The sequence below is a fragment of the Mixophyes fleayi genome, chromosome 6, assembly GCF_038048845.1.
Source record: "Mixophyes fleayi isolate aMixFle1 chromosome 6, aMixFle1.hap1, whole genome shotgun sequence".
Taxonomy (NCBI): Eukaryota; Metazoa; Chordata; class Amphibia; order Anura; family Limnodynastidae; genus Mixophyes; species Mixophyes fleayi.
Window position 1 is genome coordinate 204,703,326 of NC_134407.1, and position 21,052 is coordinate 204,724,377.

Consider the following 21,052-nt stretch of genomic DNA (forward strand, 5'->3'; position numbering starts at 1 on the left):
TCATCATCATCAACATTTATTTATATAGCGCCAGCAAATTCCGTAGCGCTTTACAATTGGGAACAAACATTAATAAGACAATACTGGGTAATACATACAGACAGAGAGGTAAGAGAACCCTGCTCAAAAGCTTACAATCTATAGGACAATGGGAGTTAGAAACACAAGGGCATGTGCTACATCATATTGCACAATGGACCAGCCAGACTGCAAAGGTAAAAGTATTGAGTGGGCTGTGTGTTGCAATGTTGGTCAGAAGGTTGTTGTCTTGCGTTAGCAGTGTAGAGGATGGCAATAGGGTAATCTAGGGAAATTAAGATGATGGTTGAGGAATATCATAACCTTGTCTGAAGAGGTGGGTTTTCAGTGAACGCTTGAAGGTTTGAAGACTAGAGGAAAGTCTTACTGTGCGAGGGAGGGAATTCCACAAAGTAGGTGCAGCCCGGAAAAATAAGTAAATGACAAACTGATGGAAACACTGAACTATTTCTAACCTCTGTCCATCAGGGTGAATTGACCATGACTAGTGATATGGAGAATTTGCAGAATGCCATTTTCTTGGACCAAGTTCCTGATTCGTGGACCAAGAGAGCCTATCCGTCCATGGCCGGTTTAGCCGGCTGGTTTCTTGACCTTCTCAGCCGTATCAAGGAGCTGGAGACCTGGACAGGGGACTTTGCTTTACCTTCCGCTGTCTGGCTGGCTGGTTTCTTCAATCCTCAGTCCTTCCTTACAGCCATCATGCAGTCCATGGCCAGGAAGAACGAGTGGCCCCTGGATAAGATGACACTGCAGTGTGATGTGACAAAGAAGAATAGGGAGGACTTCAGCAGTCCTCCACGAGAAGGTGCCTACGTCCACGGCCTCTTCATGGAGGGGGCGCGCTGGGATACACAGGTAAATAGTTACTTCTCTTCATTAACAAATTAAGTCTACAGTGTTCTGAAATAGATTTATTTATCTCGCCTGATCTGCCGTAGGACCAGTCTACTTTGGTTAGGGACACTTTAGAACCTGCCCTTCCTACCCCCTTTATGCGAGTAAAACAATGTATTAAACATGTAGTGTTGTCCTCTTTTATCCTCTTGCCAACGATCTTCAAAAAGCTTCATTACAATTTGTAAAGGGCTGATCTAAGTGGGTCACCTGGCTCATTATCTGAGCGTTTAGATGTTCCCCCTCTTACATGATCAGCTTTATGTATGAGCAACCCGTCTTTGATAGTGTGTGAGAGCACGAGTCTCTGCACTCATTAACAAAGGACAATCTTCAAGGTTGACTGGTAAAGCGAAGTCTAACACAAAGACGATGGATGTGTCAAACTTTCTCTTTACACGGGCAGGTCTGGTAACAGCCATAGAGAAGATGAAACGCGATATGGAACTATTTAGTTTGCTTTTGATTTTCATGGTTTCAAAAAGAAACTTTTATTCCATTATGTTAAATAATTTCGGTGTATGACAATTTAGGAGACAACATAGTATAGGGGAGTAAAAGCTATAGTCTTGATGAAATCTGATTATGTCTACTCCTATAGTTGGACAGCTTTAGTCGCTTTCAACATCAGCACTAGCAAGAAGTTTGTGCTTGAACACTAAATCACAGATAGACTATCGTTAATTGGCGGAGCAGTGTAATAAATCGCTCCTGATTGGCTGTCCGGCTATTAAATAGTCGAGCACATCGGAGCTCCAGTGATTTTGCATCGTGTGCTCCTCGGGAGCAGTCCGTTTCACATGGGGCTTTTTCTCTCCCATATGGGTTAACATCTTCCCATTGGATTACGGCATGGGGGATCATATAATATTTTTATTTTATGTTTTAACGCTCCAGAGCAACATCACTACAAATTCAAGACAGTAATTGTCTTTGAACACGTACAATGTACCCGATCTTTATACTAGAAAACGTTCCCCAGCCATTAACCAGCATTGCTACACTACAATTAGGATTGATGGGAGTGCATTATGATTATGTGGGTTGGAGCAATTGGGACAGTCATGTCTGGGTACAGAATGTCCTGCCTTTGTTTTGGACCACATATATGTATTTAATTAATGTTGATTTATTTAATAAAGAATCTCTAGTATTCTGGCTGAAGCAAACCTTAATATAAATCCACTCTATTCTGTTAGATAACTGTGCCCCTCCTGTACAATTTATATCAATGTGACAGTTTTCCAAGGAGCAATAAGAACTATTTAAAAAATGGCTGCTCGTAAACACATTAATAAAATGCATCTATCCTCCATCTGCACATAATCATTTATCATTAAAATATCTGTTGTGCTTAAGACCCAGAAATCTTCCTCTCCTAGCATTCATCTCAATATTATCAGATCATTTATCTTGCAATAAGACAGTTCTTTTGGGTGTTTGAACTGAATATATAAAGTAGAATGCTGTAGATATTGTTTCCATGGCAAATTATAATCAGATATGATGTCATTCTGTTTCAGGAGAAAAACAATTATAAACAGTTTGCAACAGTATAGAAAATTTTACCCTCTAGTTAAAGAGAGAACATATAACTTATTTAAAAGGGGAGATTTCACAGTTTGTCCCTAAACCATGGGGCTACCACTGTTCCTTACATCCACATACATACGTACATTCTGCCTAGTAAAGAACTTCAACCAATTACAAAGTGGCATGGCTTAGGAAGCGTTATCTAATGTCACCCACCCTAATCAGTCATTTACATTGCTTGGAGATTAATCAATGGCCATACAGTCATTTTCATCATTGAGAGGATTATGTTTTTCCTATACACAATGAAATTGTTAGGTAAGATCATGGAACTGCCGCAAGCTATATGGAAATAAAAGAAATGACAGGTATTGTGAGTGCTTAGAATTTCATTAATCCCGTCACAATCGCTCATTCTGCACTACTCTCACCGACATTCCAGGGTACCAACCAAAAATCATTTGATAGGCACACAGGAATGGCTGCGGATCGGTAAGCTAGACATTTGGAGCTTGATTCATGACCGAACGCAACTTGCACACAAGTTCCGTGTCCATTTTAAACATGCAGCTTGTGCGTAGTTCAGACCGTATTCAAATGCAATCAGATCTCAAGATACATTTCGATTTCAACCTGGTTGAAAGTAGGCTCCGCCCAAACGGTACTTGCGTTATGTAGACAGACGGAACAGACTGCAGTATACGCCCAAGCGTATGTGCAATATAAGGTCACATCAGAACACATACAATTTATTTGATCATAAAATAACTTAACAGTATAATAATTTCTATATTTATTTTCATTTTTTTTTTAACTTTATTTTTACATCAATTACATAAGTTGTTGTGTGATAGCTAGTTACATGCATACAAGTCACTGTTAGATCAAAGACTATCCTGTGTCAGACATCAGTCATTGACAACTGCCCTGTAGTGGGCACAAAAGACACGGGTAAAACAAGTGTACTTACAGCAAACACAGGACTTGAATCATCCACATCTGCGTGGGAACGTCCTTACTGTACTTATGTAAGACCACCCCATCCCTCCCCCGTTCCACTTCTCAAGTCATAGGGAGTTGTATCATTTGTGTTCAGACATGAATTGCATATGATTGCGTTCATTGGCGTAATGTCCGATCCTGGCCGCAGAGCTATTTCACACAAGATACGCTACACAAAAGGATGGACGTCCAAACATAAACCAGACCCTTGATGTCCTATGTGGGAAAGATTACCCCCAACCTTGATGCGTACGATAGGAGGCTCCACCACAAACACCTCCTCCATCCATTCTCATTATTGGGGCTTTTTCCTAATCAATGCTACAACCGCCATGCAGCCTCAGTGATATAAACATAGCAGGACTCATAACTACAATTAGAAAACATAGGAAATAATCCCTTGCCTGCACCAGGGGCAGATGTAGACTTTGGGGGGGGGGGGGGGGTAGGGGTTAATTATTCTCTATAAATCTCATAATTGCAGTACCAACGAATCTCTATTTAACATTTTAATTTTATCTTTATGTCAATCATTGTCTCCTTTATTTCCTCCGCAGTGATTCAGTTAGATTTCATCTCCATGCTGGTTCTGATTATTACAATTTTGTCCCTTAAAAGTCATTCAATTGCCAGGATCATGATAGGGTTTGCCCAGTGGTGAAAAAGATTTTATAGCAACATGCCCTGGAAGCCATGGGTGGTCGCTCCCAGCCTTCCACAACTGATCGATATTCCCCTCACCACTGTATCCTGGTCACATGGACCAACGCCCCTTTTTACCGCTGTATGAGCTATCGCAGAACACCAGCAATCACCTGACAAGAGTGATAGCCCACAGACCAGCGACACCCAAATTAGCTCTTTAGACTTGAAAAACTATATGTTCTGTGGCCTGTTACCAATATCAGCTCCATATTAGTGTCACATGATCTGAATCCTTCCACTTCCCTGAAACTCCTCGATGTATTAACAAAACAAAGTGGCATTTAAGTGCATGTAGTCCTGTATAATCATTGGGTGACCTTGGTTGCAACACGTCATCTGGGGTGTGGTTATATACAAAATGAGGCATCCAACTATACACCACCTCGGCTGTTGAATACAGAGGAGTTTTAGGGACGTGGGGGAGTGGGCAGGTTTTCAGCAAGGCAGCCATGCCCCTTTTACCATATGCATTTAGAGTACAAAAATATAGATATTCTTAATTATTGATTTAATACAGCAAAAATATTTCTAGTGCTCTGCTCAATAACAAACCTTGTCCATAACTGCGAAATGGCTCATTAATAACTTCATGTGATCACATGATCCTTTTAATTTGTATGTACTGTTTATAGTATAGTTCTGTTGTTGTTTTACAGACTGGTATTATCACAGATGCGAGACTCAAGGACTTGACTCCAGCCATGCCCGTTATCTTCATCAAGGCCATCCCCGTGGATAAGCAAGAAACCCGCAATGTCTATGCCTGTCCTGTGTATAAGACCCGCCAAAGAGGACCAACCTATGTGTGGACATTTAACCTCAAGACAAAGGAGAACTCATCAAAGTGGGTCCTAGCTGGACTCGCCCTACTTTTACAGATTTAAATTTTTTATTAACTTATATTCCCCCCCTCTATTTAGCTGCTGGTTACTGGACTCAACATCATTCCTTTACCAGACACGGTTATACTTTCAGTTGCACTATTACAAAAAACACTTTGCACCTTGTGATTAATTAGAAAACCCAGTATTAACAGAGAAATATTGTAGAGAAAATGTTGTGTTCTTCTGCATTGGACTAATGTCATTTTTGTAAAACTGTTCCAATAAAATGTTTTCTCTTACACTTTGAGTATTATTTGCCTTGAAAATGATTTTCAGATCACTCGGGCAGAGACTGATGGAGATGGTTATTTTATCTAGGTTCATAGGGGAATGATTGGAGAAGAAAATAGGTATGTGACCCTCTTCTCTAGCACGCTCCAATCACTGCACTGTTGATCCCACCGGTATGACGCTTTCTTTCTGGACACAGAAGGTCTGGCTGTAGACTACAAGCCCAACTTTAAACCTGATTACAGATTTGTATCCTGAGAGCAGTCACCAACCGTAACTGCTCCCCAGTTCCGACAGACCAAGCATAGATGTATGTGCTCCGTTAAGAATTCATCCTCGTCCGAGTGGCTATATGAATATCCCTTGAAATCGTTATGGGGATCAATGATCCCTTCATTCTGTACCTTTCAATGTCACTTGAATGTATTGCAGCCCAACCAGAGGAATGCAGGACGAAAACAGTCACACATGAATTCATAAAGCTGATTTTTTTAGCAATTTTATTTGGATGATAAAACCGATTACGGGGGATGGAATATCATTCACTAGATCTACTCCAAGCTCTAATCCATTTATCTAGAACATTGACAGATGACCTATGTATATAACTAACATTTCACACTCCGCTACAACCAAGCCTAATCCACAAATTAGGCGATCAGAGGGCATTCTGACACTTTTGGTACATTACTATCATACGTTAAATGTCACTTAGCTTTGGCCACCATTAACTAAAGTAATTACTCAGCATGTTTTAGGGGGCAATGAATCATGCGTTCATTGACCCCTGAGGTCTTTCAAGATAACACAACTGACATTTTTAGAAAAAAGGAGGAACGACTAAAATTTTTATCTAAATGACAAATGGAAACATAATTAGGAAGGGAGGATAAAAATATAAACATTGTTCTATCAATCTAATCTGGTAAATTCTAGTTGCGTTCATCCAGAAGGCAACTCTCCCCTCAGTGAGACAATTGTCAAATGTAACCTCCTAGAACGCGATTATGGGATAAACTTCCTTCCGGACACCATACATGGCAAACAGATAAACTCCCTAGATTACCCACATCAGCTACGATATTTACTGGTTATAGCTAAAAATACAATTTCTTATACCAAAGGCATGCAAAATCCATTCAATGGATCTGCCATCACTACCATCGTAAGAGATACTATAGCTACTATATAATATGGCGTTAATATGGCAGCAGTGGCCTAGTGGTTAGCACTTCTGCCTCACAGCACAGGGGTCATGAGTTAGATTCTCGACCATGGCCTTATCTGTGTGGAGTTTGTATGTTTTACCCGTTTGCGTGGGTTTCCCCTGATTTACTCCTACATTCCAAAAACATACTAGTGGGTTAATTGGTTGCTATCAAATTGACCCTAGTCTCTCTCTCTGTCTGTGTATGTTAGGAAATTTTGACTATAAGCCCCAATGGAGCAGAGACTGATGTGAATGAGTTCTCTGTACAGCGCTGCGAAATTAGCAACGCTATAAAAAATAGCTGTTGCTGCTGATATTGTAGACTACAATGGTGTGTGTATGTATATGTAATTACATTAAAAAAATGTTTACTGTAGACATGCACTTTCACATGTACAATTCCATCACTTACATAGAAAGTATTCTGGATCTAGATAGAAATTCTCTGCAGGTTTTAATTGCTCTCCAACCTCATTTCCCGATAGAGAATATCTTGTAAGAAATAATCCAGATGAATTTGGTTCTTGTCGTTGATTAATTAAGCATGGCCAAACATTTGATTTTTATAACAGAGCTCCCACTCCTGACAGTAAGGGAATGAGACAGTAGAGGACGATCTGTGAGAGTGAAAGACATTCCTAAACTTAATGTGAGAGTTTTTAAAATAACGTCCCAAGTTTTTTTTATTTCTTTTTGGGAGAAATTATTTACTAAGAATTAAAACCAATCTCTTACAAAAATAAATCCCTGCAAAATTTGAGACGTTCACATTTATATAAATGCTGCATGTGTTTCACAAAGTTTATCAGGATGGCAGATATATGAAAAAGTTGGGACTATGGGGGTAGGGGAATCTTCCTGCACACAGCAAACTTCAATGTCATGAATTCCATTGACTTGTATTGCAGCCAACCAACATGGCTGAAAACCGAGAGCAAGAGGTTGTACTGAGCTTCAAATCAAAATCATTTGATCATCAGGAAGGGTTACTAATATAAAAGCAAAACCTTTGGAGAAATGTTGATGACGTTTTCAGGTCTGTGTTAACACCATGCCAAGGAGCAAAGATATCGGCAGGGACCACAGAGAAGCCATTGCTGATGCTCATCGGTCTGGAGAGCTTTACGAAAGAGAATACATCTTCTTTCAAAAGCATTTCCTGTAAAGGGAGCTAGTGTCCCAGCCACGTCACCCAAAGAAATGATGCTCAGAGTTTTCCCCAAATCCCAAAAGCTATATCCAGAAATCTACAGACAGGCCTTTGTCAACCAAACAAATGTTAATATGGACTTTATTAGAAAAAAGACTGTACAAGTACTGTGGTCAACAGACCACAAGGTTTCTGGAACAATGTCCTCTGGATAGATGAGACCAAATTGGAGTTGTTAGGTCTTAATGCACCATATCCTGCCTGACGAAAACCAAACATAGCCTATATAATGTATCTTTTCTGGAGTTAGAGAGGTAGAAAATACTTTAGCTTGCTCCTTGTTCTTAGATCAGGGGTTTAAAAAATTTGGTGCAAGTCACCCAAGAACCAAGAATTAAGGATGCCAGCCCATCTCCCTTTGTGAACACCGATTTGTCAATAGTGAACATGGAATGCCGATATGTTTCATTGCAGATACAATATGAATACAAATAGAACACATTTGTAGTAGAAAGATGAGATATTGGGTCTTATAAAAAAGGCATGTGTGTGCAACTATTGCCTAACGTTGACTTAACTAATGTCTATCCAGCCTATACAAGCTATTTTGACACCGTTAAAAAAAACAACCTTTTTGTCACATATAAATCTCCTAGTTGTGAGGGATGTGTATAGGATTTTAACTGCATTTCAGTGAAGTTTAAAGCATAGATGTGAGGTGCAAGAATTGAGGAGCCTTGACAGTGCAAGCTTAAATGTTTTGATCAAAATATGAACCAATTTGTATTGTGCTGGATATGTAGATTTGTAGTGATAACAATAAGCACCGACTACAGATTTGTTTTTTTTGTTTTTCCTAACAACCATGCCACCTCTCTAGGGTCCCATTGTAACAGAAGGGGTCCAGATCCAAATATACCACTCCCCTCAATTTAAAACACTTTTAAAATAGAACTAGTCTGGATGACAAAGGTAATAGATAAAAGTGGAGCACAGAGCTACTGTCGCACATGAAAGACTGATAAATTGGAATAGTTGGGATTGGATTTAAAGGTGGTTGAGGGGATATGATACCGGTTAAAGGATAGACAGAGCTCTAGTGAACTGAATACATTCAGAGGAGAGGGAAGTTACCAGTGGACCACCCAAAGGATATATATTTGGACAAAAACTCTTTAATATCTTTATTGCTGACATTAATAATGATATTGAAGGTGACAACAGATATGTAACAGGGTAAACACACCAGGAGGCTGGCGGTAAAGCAATGAGGAAGGCCAGTCAGGTGCCAAGTTGCATAGGAAGAGAAATAGATTGTTGTTGATGCCATTGTATTGTTAATTTGTAAGACACCGACAGTAGAGTATGATGTTCATACGATTGTTAAAGAAGGGCTACTAAAATGGTGCATGGTCTACATCACAAAAAAACACAACTTACCAGGAAAGACTAAGTGAACTCATTGTTGTGTGTATAGAGCCAGAGACTTTTAGATCACAGAATGATCAAAGGTTCTATTTATCACTCCACATAGTCCACTGGGACAAACATTAATCTTGATAAGCAAGGCTGAGGCCTAAGAGACACAAAACCTTGGGCCTCTGTTATACATGTCCCCAAACCACGGCCAATGACACCCGCAACTGGTACAGAGGATTGTGAATCATTTTCAAGAATACCTTTAATCACAACTAGCCAGTTTGACAGCAAAAATAAAAAATATCTGAAAATAATGCCAGCTCACTCTGCTCTCTCCATGGCAGCAGGACTCCTGTGATTAGGTGTGCCAGGACCTTGAAAATAAGCGTCTAGTCTGCTGAACACCTTCTCTTCCAACCACTGTATAATATTGCTTGGATTGTAGTATGCTAACCATTTATGTATGTATTTTAAGTCTATGGGGGTTGCACACTGCTGCTATTGTGTAAACATGACTTGATTGTGTAGTGAAGTACGCCCCTTGGCCATTGAATCTGTACACAGGCAGCCGAGTAGCAGCCTGCTTAACAGACATGCAGGAGTCACACAGTGCAGGGAGCCGGCAAATTAACTGAGGACTGGGGTAGGTTCATGTTCAGGCCATGGTGAGAACTTGAGACGGGTTTAAAAATTAAAGATATGCAGAGCAGAGGACCTTTCTCTCCAGGACAGTTGCGGTCTAGGAGTCACTACTCATGTCTGTGTGGACACTGAAGTCTCCAGACTGTGCTTTAGTTGTGGACCTGTAAAAGCAGGAAGACATTGAGCTCTGTGCCTACCACATGGGTGGAGGAATGAAGAGTGTGGTTCAGCAACTGGGATTGCACATCGAAGTGGCTGAGACAAAGATGCAGGTGAGGCATAGCAGTGTGTAGTTTGCATTGTGGTGAACCCTTTGTCATATTTTGTACTATTTTGTGTGCTGTGTATATAGTAAAAGGGTGTGTCTTTCACCATCTGTTTGCCTAGATGATTTATTTAACCTATGTCGTGCTGCCAGGAAAGCCAGCGGCAAAGCACAGGGCTGATCTACAGGCAGTCTAGTCGGCTGACAGGGTGAACAGAACTAAACATTACCTTGGTATCCCCACAACTCCCTTGACAAAGAAATCTCTTCTGAAAAACTCACGTAAAATGTCAGAGCTCCTATACAGCAGTTTACTACAAAAAACGTACACCTCTACTCTGCCCAATATTGTTGCACCAGACATTCTGTGCCAGCACACTGGCCTTGGTCATCACATCGTTGTTCAACTCTGACCTGGTCAGGTTTATCAAAGGACAGCAAGTGACAGGGTTACTTTGCCATTTATGCACCTCATACACCGGGAGATGGGCTTCACTGGACCCTTTTTCCATGCAATCGTGTACCTTTATGATAATCCCTCAGCATCGGTACTCACATATTGATTTACCTCTTCTCCATTTCAAATTAAGCATATTAGGGATGTCCCCTTATTATTTGCTCTGCTAAAGAACCCTCCAGCAGTAATCCAGACATCGCAGGCGTGCGGCTGGACCCAGAGAATAGAAACTTGCCATCTATCCACATGAAATGCTTACAATTATATTAAAAAGCCTCATACCTCCCTTCCTTCACAGTATTTCAAAATATATATATATATATATATATATATATATATATATATATATATATATATATTAGGTAGTTGTGTATTTTAAACATTTTTACCTTAATAAAAAAAAAAAATGAAAGTCATGGAAGTACCCCCGCACTTTGTTATGCTTTAGATATATATTTATTTTTTTTCTCTTTCATCCCATTACTGCTGCAGACACACAAACCGGTAGCTTTTCGTCTCTCTTAATTTTCCTTTTTCACAGTGTTTGCAAACACACGAGTTGTTTAAGCCTATTTTATATATGTATGCATTTTAATGACACTTGCTTTACCTGATGAATATTAAACTGATTTCCTTTACAATGTAGAGTACGTCATAGTCCATAAGATTTATATCTACTTGATACCCTTTACCGGTTGCATTTACTGACCAATCTGTGCTAGGTTTTTTTATTTCATGGAAAGTGTGGGAAAGAAATTGCTATTTGTAAGTCAGTGGTTTAGTCTAAGTAAATACATTTTTTTTCGAGATGTGCAGACTGAGTTTTTCTGTCGTGTTTATAAACTGAATATGCTTAGTTTTAAAAGCAAAAAATATACTACTCATGTGAACTATATAAAGTAATCATGAAGTCACAATCATAAATTGTCCATGTGTGTTATAATTATAACACTATAATGAAGCAATTCTTCAAACTCTACCGTTACTTCCAATCGCTGGATACTTACTTCAGTCCAAGTCACAGAATCATACTTTCCTTTCTTTACAAATTGTCACCACCTATGCTTCTGTTCTGGCTTATATCCTATTTGCCACATCTTCCTTGTTCTTCTTGCTTTCCTTGTTTACTCTTAGGTTCCCCTTTATATAAGGAAATCAACTTTTATAAACTTTGAAGTAAACAAGGGACAATATAAACTTTAAACATTTATTACATAACAATGTGGAAAGATTTCTGAAAACAAACAATACAATTCCCCTTGCCTAAAGTATAAAGGCAAGTATGATCAATAACTAAGTGTGTACATATAACAACTGTGCATGAGAAACAACTTTAAATGGGCATAATTCCCAATTCAATAGAATAGCAATAGTAGGAACTAGCACTTTGCAAACCATTACAAGTAAGGATGGTTGTTAAGTTAAGGATTTGAACCAAATACTATTTGTCAGCACAACCTCAGATTTAACTAAAAGCTTGCAAGTGGACAAACCATAGCCATGCAGGGGGGAAGGGGGGGGGGGTGCAAATACAATTTTTTTTTTTCATTTCGGGAAAATACGGTCTCCTTGTCCAGGAAACACCCAAAATACTGGGCAGCTTTATTTTTCCACTGCGATTTAGAGTTGAGCCTCCCAACACTAAACCTACCCGCACATTTTAAATCTCTCCCCACCCACGCTGCACATGACTTAGCAAGTGTGCAAAATTCCATGTTCTACCTGTATTTACTCCTAACTTTGGGGCAGGGACTGTTACGAGTAACTAAATATTCTCTCTGTCTAGTAATGTGGTGGTGCTGTGTAAGCAAAAATAAGCCTTAATACATAAATGTTAAACTATTTCCTTGCTGCTTGTAGATTGCATTTTTCTGTGGTGCAAACAATTTTTAATAACCGTAAAATAATTACCTAACAAAGCACAAGAATTTATAAAGACTGGAATCTCTTGCTCTTAATTGTCATCCGGCCTCGTATCCCGACACATAGGGCAACGATAAGAGGCTCAGTAAAAGTGGTAGAGAAGGTGTACAAGTGCTCAATTGGATCGCCCAACTCATAAAAGGACAGAGTCCCAGCCCAAATGTTCAGATATATTCCTAACTTTGAGCACAAAACATTCTTAGACAAGACGTTTTTCCTACTGTCGTGTATCACTGAATACTGATTCACTGCCTTGCACAAGCACCAGGACTTATCGTTGTCTCCAATTCTGGACTTCAGAATCTCCCTTCCTGCACTTGGGTAAGCTACCCCTATCCTCCAGCTTCCAGTTTTGCCGGTCTCAACTTCCCAGTAATATCTCCCTGGGGGGAAACTGCTGGCACTCACTACTTGATTAAAGTATTGCAGATGCTCAGTGTTTTTTGGGCGTTGGCGTTTCAGCCTTGAACAGGATGCGGTTCTCTTGTCAGCTGAAACAACTACATCCCATCCAGCCGTGTCTGCATCCAGTAACACATCTGCAGCCTCTTGTCCATGGAAAAGAGGGTTTACATTAGTGACAATATCAATTAAGTCTCTATGTAAAGTCTCTGAGATGAGGACGCCAACCAAATCGCCTACAGCGCGGAACTTCTCATCCCATGTCTCAAGTCCACTCTCAGCTTCTTCCTTCTCTTCGTCAGCAAGTTCCGTACTCTCAGGCTTAGATACTTGAGATAGATGCATTGTGCTAACCACATTGTAGAGCGCCTGCTTTTTCGAAATCTGTTGGGACAGCGCGCTCTTCTTTAACATCAGTTGCACAGTCATATTAGAGGTCGAAAGCAAAACTTGCTCCTCCTGGCGCAATATCTCATTTAGGATCCGCTTCTCTAGCATCTGTAGCTGTTTGTTGATGTCTACAAATATAGCTGTTGTCTGCGCTAAATAATCGGCCGCATTTTTCTGTACTTCCATTGTGTGGAGCTGAAGACGATGAATGCTATCCACAATCCCCTCTCTCTGTGAAGTCAGTTCCACTAGGTCATTCTTCAAACTCTCTTTATCAATGGGATAGGTCTGTTGACCTGCTTGATCTTTTCTGTGCGCTACAGTTTGGCAGTAAACACATGTTGAGTCCTTAAAGCAGAAATAATCCAAAACCTTTCTGTGCAAGGAACATCTACTGTTCTTGGAGAACATTGTGGGTTCAGTTAAAACGTGTTCACGAGACTTATTGTGCACACTCAGATGATCACTGCACAGGGAAGCCTCACACAAAAGACACGACTTTGCAGCTGGCACGAGGACCTCAATACAATATGTGCAGAAGATAACACCCATCATTCGTTCCGATGGAACAGGTTGCAAATGTTGCACTATGTTACACAAAGTGGTGTTCTTATGAAGTGCTGGTCTTTCACTAAATCTTTTTCTACATGCAGGACAGGTATAAGGACCCTGAAGACCTGTGTTATCTAGCACCTGTGTAATGCAGACCCAACAGAAATTATGCCCGCATCTCAATGTTACAGGATCTGTATAAGTACTCAGGCATATGGAGCAAATCAACTCGTCTCTCAGACCGGTGAGTGCCATTGTCTGCCAAGCAGGAAACTTAAAAGGTCTTTAATCTTGATGCAGTTTCTCAGTACACAAAAATAAATCCCAGGTTCTCTAGAAAACATATAGTTTAGAGTAATTAACGTAAACCGGGTATAACATACAAAATATAAATATACATTTTTAAAAAACATTAGTTCATTATGAATGTCAAACAACTGGATCTACGTCCAATTTGGCTACCCACACGGGACTAATCTAGGTGGCTATAGATCACATAGTCTCCAATTAGTGCTGTTGGCCAGTGACCACACAAACACAGGCAAAACACAATCATTATTATTATTTATAAGTCGCCACAGATTCTGTAGCGTCGGACACAGAAGTAAGTAACAAGTATATGAGGTTATACACATAAGTAAAGTAGCACAGGTGAGTGTGAGTAATGCTATGGGGACTCACACAGAGTGCAGCAAAAGATGTGACAGGACGAACGAGGGAGTCAGACATTAGATAGACGTGGGACAATAGGGAGAGAGAACCCTGCTCGTGAGAGCTTACATTCTAGAGGGAGGGGTGGTGAGAGACAGTAGGACCAACTGAGAGCAAATGGAGATGGCAGGTGGAGGAAGAGGAGGTGATGGATAGAATGGTTAGGAGGTGGTAGGATAGGCAAGCTTGAAAAGGTGAGTCTTGAGTGAGCATTTGAAGGACTGAAGGTGAGGGTAGAGTTGAGAGACGCGGGGAAGGGAGATCCAAAGATCGGGGGCAGCATGGGAGAAGCCTTGGAGGTAAACATGGGAGGAGGTAATGAGAGGTGAAATGAGACGGAGGACAGAGGCGGAGTGGTCGATTAGGTATGTAACTCGAGATAAGGTCAGAGATGTAAGGGGGAGAAGTGTTGGTAAGGGCTTTGTAAGTAAGAGTAAGGAGCTTGATTCATTATCCAAGAAGATATTTAACAAGACACAATGAAAGTTTGAGGTGCAAAGTTTAAAGTGATAACGTAGATTGCAAATGGATATCACTTACATAATTTTATACCAGGAAAATTTCCCTCCACTTTTCATCAAACTCCTGGCTGAATTAGCTTCATGGCAACTCTTAATTATCGTGCCACTGGGCAGGATAATATCTCTTAAAATGAGATTTATCCTTCAGTGGCTATACCGAGTTCAAATACTCAATTGTAGCTATTCCACCTATTTTATTGAGCAATATCCAGAAAGCTCTTCTACGGTTTATATGGAACCACAGACCGCTAACAACATCTAACACATTTGTTGTTAATGGTAAAATGTGCTTCGCAAATCTGAATACGTAGGTGTTTAAATGTAAAAAAAGCATAATCCGTATATCGGCTTGAATAAACACTTATGCATAAGTGTACTATCATCAGTACCATCTTGCAGGACCTGTCTATATACTTCAATAAGGAACATATGTTCTATAGTATGAACGTACATTACATAACCCTTCTGAGTAGTTATTAGTACTTAATGAGTAACAGTCCGCATGCGATATTAGTAAGTCCCCTATAGATGTACGAGATATATGCATATAGATTATTAACTAGTTGTTTTTTTATAAGTAATAAAAGTATATATTAAATTTGATATTGAGCCAGATATTTTGTTGTAACATGATTGAAACCAGTAATGTCATTTTAAATATGGAAATTTTGATTAAGTGAATAAAATATACCCACACACACACACACACACACACATATATATATATATATATATATATATATATATATATACATACATATATATATATATATATATACATACACATATATATATATATATATACATATATACTGCATATGTAAGATATTGAAACAGCTAGTAAGACTATAGCGCTATTAACTTTCGCCTTTTTGTTTTACTTTATGTGTTGATCTTAGCAATAGGCCCTCAAATCTTCAGCAGTAGTCTCTAGACAATACACCCATTGTGGACCAAGTTCTGATTGTTGTTTATTGGTTTGTATATTGAGCTCTATCGCCACCTCTCCTCATTTGAGGTATAAATTATTTGACACCATGGGGCATATTCAAATAGCTTTTGCTGGTCCGCGATTACTCGGCCCCTGCGCTTTACTCAAAGTAATACCGAGGACTTCCCTTGGCAACCCCATGAGGTGTCAAGAAAAAGCTGCCATATTGCTGTACTGCATATTACTATCGCCGGCTAATCCGGTGCGTAATCGCGGACCGCCAAGCTAACTGAATATGCCCCCATGTCTCATCTTTCAGAAATGCTTTGCATGATGACGCAGCAGTGATGCAAGTGTCGCGTTGAATAATTTGGCCGGAACATTTGCGTATAAATAGAAGATTGGAATGTTTACATGTATGGCCTGATCTTGAAAAAAAGGTCCTGTATTTGGTACAAAACCTCCAATCATGGGATATCTCCATGTGTCTTATAGTAAGACCATGTTTCTCTCAGATGTCCTAGTCCCACAAATTAAATCCTTTGCATATGCGCCCTCCCATCCCTGTACCCTATTGGACAAGTGACATAATGTGGAGTGACAGCTCGTTACCATGGAATGATAGCTGTGTTCTATGCCGTCTGAAGGTGAAAATGTCAAAAGTTTCACTTGTCTCATAAAAAAGACAGACCCGTTTCACTAAAATCCCTTAATCCCACACACTAAATACTTTGCATATCACTGTACCCAAGTGTGAAATCACAGACTGTCTTGACTTTTCAAGAGGGATGCCACATACAAAATCAATTAAAAAGAAAAAGAACACTATCAAAGACTTCCATCTGTGACTACACCTACTCAGAGCTGCCTTGGTGAGATTTTAATGATAAATTGCGATGATAGGTAACTTTCTATCTATTAATAAGTAAACGCTTCCGTGTGTAATCTAAGTAAGGAAAATCAGCATCAGGGCCATGACAATAAAGGAACACTGATAAGAGCTGCCAACTAGGTCTGCCTATGTGAGATATTACCTCCTCCTCACCGGTGGTAATCGTTTATACGATTACCACAATTCTGACATGGGCAATTCCTACAAAAAACCCCCGAAATAATTAAAATCCGAATGTAAAATAAAGAGACTTACCTTCAACCCGACGCTGGTAACGTAATCGCGACGGCTGTCAATACAAATTTAAATCGGCAATGTGGGCTTAAGTGTTTAAGCACTTAACCCTAGGGCTCCCCACATTGCCGCTTTAAATCTGTATTAACAGCCGTCGCCCCGCACTGCCGAACACTTCTTCAATGGGAATGGCTTGCTTTCAGCATCGTGCTTCCATCGCTGATCTCCAGCGTCGGGTTCAAGGTAGGTCTCTTTATTTTACATTCGGATTTAAATTATTTCGCTTTTATTTTGTAGGAATTGCCAATGTCGGAATTGTCACCATAGATAAATCGTCCCCAACCACTCCTCACATGTGTATAAAGAAGCAAGCAAAGAGGCAATACTCTAGCACTGTACATTCAGTTACATCATGATTGACCCTTACACACGGTCATTATTGTCTCGGTCCTAGAAACTGAGAATTGGGGTAACCAGTTGCTGAGGCTGCATTTAACCCCCCCCCCCCTCCATCCCCACAATACGGGTTCCTCTGTTATATTGCCACCAAAGCCCAATGCTAGTTCCAGTAAAATCAGGGGGACCCTACGCTTTTTATACCCCCCCCCCACCCCCCCCCCGATTTTGCTACCACCAGTTTGGGCTGGCAGTACTATTTTTTTAAAAAAAAATAATTAGTGTATTGTGCCGGCAAGTCCGGCGGCTTGTATTACGGTAGTACTAAGGTGAATGTGTTTTTGGAAGGTTTGGGGTTCATGCTTGTGTGTTTTTCTTTTTAATATGAACTATTTTTCTCCGGACTCCGGTTGCCCTTTTAATGTCACCATTTTAAACATGTCGTCAGAATGAGTATGTTGACATTTACACTGTCACCACTTCGGTGTGGACAGTATAAGTGTTGACATATTCATTGTCGTCATATTGTATCCAAACCCGTATTATTTATGCTGCCACACCTGCAATGTTCTACCTGCACTGCTATTATTTGCATGAACATAAACTGTGGACTTGGATATTACAAACTAGTTTTCAGCTCTGACAAAACAAAATAAGCTATTGAATTAAGATTTCCAGAGTTTTTCCCACTTGAATCCATCATTCACAAGATCAAGGGCTAGATTTACTAAACTGCGGGTTTGAAAAAGTGGGGATGTTGCTTATAGCAACCAATCAGATTCTAGCTTTCATTTATTTAGTGCATTATACAAAATGACAGCTAGAATCTGATTGGTTGCTATAGGCAACATCTCCACTTTTTCAAACCCGCAGTTTAGTAAATATAGCCCCAAGTCTTCTGGTCCATTTCTAGTGAAAGGAATGGAAAAAAGTAAACATTACAGGAAGAGCCAAATGTCTTTGACAAGATACTGTATAGAAACCGTTGTGGTTTCCCTATTGATGTCAAGGTTGAGGAAAAACTATTGGTCAAATACTTAAAATCACTTATTATCAAGTATCAGCAATCAGTGGTCCACATGTGGAGAAAGTGCTTGTCCAGGAAATTACTCCTTAGACGATCGTATTATTCTTTGTTGTCACTGGCAAAATTGGGGTCATCTGGCCTGCATTTTTATTGTCAGAAAGACGCTTCAACCCATTACAGGTGTTGAAAGTACACATTTCTGTCACTTTTTTTTGCTAAATATTAAGCACATAATGTTGTTACTTTTGCAATATATATGCTCAAAGTGTGAACTGCAAAACAAAAATGGCAGGCAGCACGGTGGCTAAGTGGTTAGCACTTCTGCCTTACAGCACTGGGGTCATGAGTTCAATTCCCAACCATGGCCTGATCTGTGAGGAGTTTGTATGTTCTCCCTGTGTTTGCATGAGTTTCCTCCGGGTGCTCCGGTTTCCTCCCACACTCCAAAAACATACTGGTAGTTTAACTGGCTGCTAACAAATTGACCATGGTCTGTGTATGTCTGTATGTTAGGGAATCTAGACTGTAAGCTTCAATGGGGCAGGGACTGATGTGAATGAGTTCTCTGTACAGTGCTGCGGAATTTGTGGCGCTATATAAATAAATGGTGATGATGATGAACTGCAGCAAAAGATTTTGGAACAAATCTTTGAAATTTTGAAAATTCGGTCAAGAGGGCTCAGGAGAGCAACTGCGAAGTAGCTGTTCCTGCTGTTGTGTGGAAAATTGTTATTGGTTTTATTTCCTGCCAATTTTGACCTCTGCCTGACTCTGGCTATTCCTTGGATTGCCACCTGCCCTGACCAATTTCTTGAACCCAACCAATATCTGGATTGCTGCCTGTCCTGACCTGTTGCCTGGATATTGCCAATTTGTAGCTTGGCACCAGCTATACCTCTTGTTAGATGCTGGATCTCATTGCAGCTTGCAGGAGTACCTGCACTTCCTTGTAATTTATCCCTCTGTACGGTTTTCATTACTGTCAAAAATCTGTTCCTGTGTCAGGGCCACTTTCTGAATTAGCCTCCTGCGTGCACAGGACCTGGGGGCCACCGAGTAACAGCGAGCAGCAAACTCACTTTTGATTGCATCAAATTACACACTAGTTTTGCAATCATTTTATATAGTAAATAGTTATCAGAATGCCTTAGAATACTTTATCATACTGGAGGCAAAAATACCAGCATACAGCACTCAAAAACGCTGAAATCTCAACAAACTGAAAATTGTCTTTATTGTTTGTACAGAGCAAACTAAATCTCTGTATCTCGACTATATACCAACAGAGGTAATTAGTATATTCAGCTTTTGGAGCTAAAAGTGCCGTATATTTAAATGCCAGATTAAGGTATGCCTGTGTCCCAAGTTTGCCAGTCTCCAGCATTATGTATTGCACATTACTATCCTTTCAGCTGATAAAAATAAATCCAGAGAGCAGCTTGTTTAACACTACTTCCATTGTGACAGTAGAGAATGACATCAATGGAAGAACAGACCATGTAACATGCATTTTGCAGCAATTATAGTGCAGACAAAATATGGTGCAGAAATGTTTCAAGTATCTGCTTTACATTAGGATTCTTTTTTTGCACATTTTTTACCAACCAAGACACATTTGCAGTGCATTTGAGCAACATGAGGGTTTGTGGACCAATAGGCGATACTCTAGAGTACAAGTACTGGGGAAGGTGTATGAAAAAAATTTAGGGGACCTGAGAGAAATAAAGGTCTTTATATGATACACATGCAATGTTTTACTGACATTTCTGGATTCATACAGCATATAAAACAGCTGCCAGTCCATAGCAATAAGCCACCATTACACACTTTGTGGCTTGTGTAGTGGGGTACAGGTATGAGTGACTGAGTGCATATGGAAAAGATTTTATGTGGGATTAGGTGGATCTGAGAAAAATAGGCACATGCAACTTTTTGTCCATGTAAAGCATGACAAAGCATTTCAGAAATAGGTATGAGGAAGATGCAATCCATATGTGTAAGATTATTTTAAATATACATCAAATTTTAAATTGCCATTATGATAGCAAATTGCCACTCCTTTTTGGCATACTGGGGCTGTAATTCCTATAATTACCTCCCTGCATATACCTGGTACACTGTATAATTACACATATATATATATATATATATATATATATATATATATATATATATATATATATATATATATAAAACCATATAACTGATACATGCAATACCTATATACCATTAACCTAGATGAGAACATATAAATGCACCAGCCTTCAGCCTACAGAACACACAGATACCTACATTCTCTCTGCAGAATTCCAGACTGACAGTTAAAAGAGGAGATGGAACCCGGAGACAATGCCAGAGAACGCTGATTGGCTGCCAGCCTGTTAAACGGCCCCGCCCACATTGCACGGACCTCTGGGGAGTGTAGTTTAGTCCGAGTCTTGCGGAGCGGGCAGAGATGAAACCTAAACCTACAACTCCCAGGAGTCCTTGTGTGAGACACATGAAAGACAGACGTTTAGGCCAATCTGAAGCCGGTGTAATAGGAGATTCTCCCGCTCAAATGAAGAAGCTCAAGGGCGTGAATATAAGTGTAAAATGGCGCAGATGTTCCTGCAGGTTGACAAAATGTAAATATTTTG

General features: G+C 39.9%; 2 protein-coding genes across 4 annotated transcripts in view; one reads left to right on the forward strand and one right to left on the reverse strand.

Moving 5' to 3' along the window:
- The window catches only part of DNAH9 (dynein axonemal heavy chain 9), a 215,430-nt gene extending 210,131 nt beyond the window's left edge, over positions 1-5,299 (forward strand). The window contains exons 68-69 of the mRNA XM_075178154.1: positions 508-897; positions 4,833-5,299. Coding sequence (XP_075034255.1) covers positions 508-897; positions 4,833-5,060 — 618 coding nt within the window. The 3' untranslated portion in view covers positions 5,061-5,299. The remainder of the gene's footprint in view (positions 1-507; positions 898-4,832) is intronic.
- The window catches only part of LOC142095246 (E3 ubiquitin/ISG15 ligase TRIM25-like), a 39,059-nt gene extending 18,305 nt beyond the window's left edge, over positions 1-20,754 (reverse strand). Inside the window, exons 1-3 of one of the 3 annotated variants that reach the window (XR_012677767.1) lie at positions 20,706-20,754; positions 12,346-14,034; positions 11,442-11,603 (exon numbers count right to left, since the gene is read on the reverse strand). Coding sequence is in view for 2 of the 3 variants with exons in the window: in XM_075178153.1 (XP_075034254.1) it covers positions 12,364-13,956 (1,593 nt within the window). In the remaining variant the exon portion in view is untranslated. Of the gene's footprint in view, positions 1-11,148; positions 11,604-12,345; positions 14,035-20,705 lie in introns of those variants that run through there. The other 2 variants (XM_075178153.1, XM_075178152.1) reach the window with 2 other exon arrangements.
- Between the last annotated feature and the right edge of the window lie 298 nt (positions 20,755-21,052).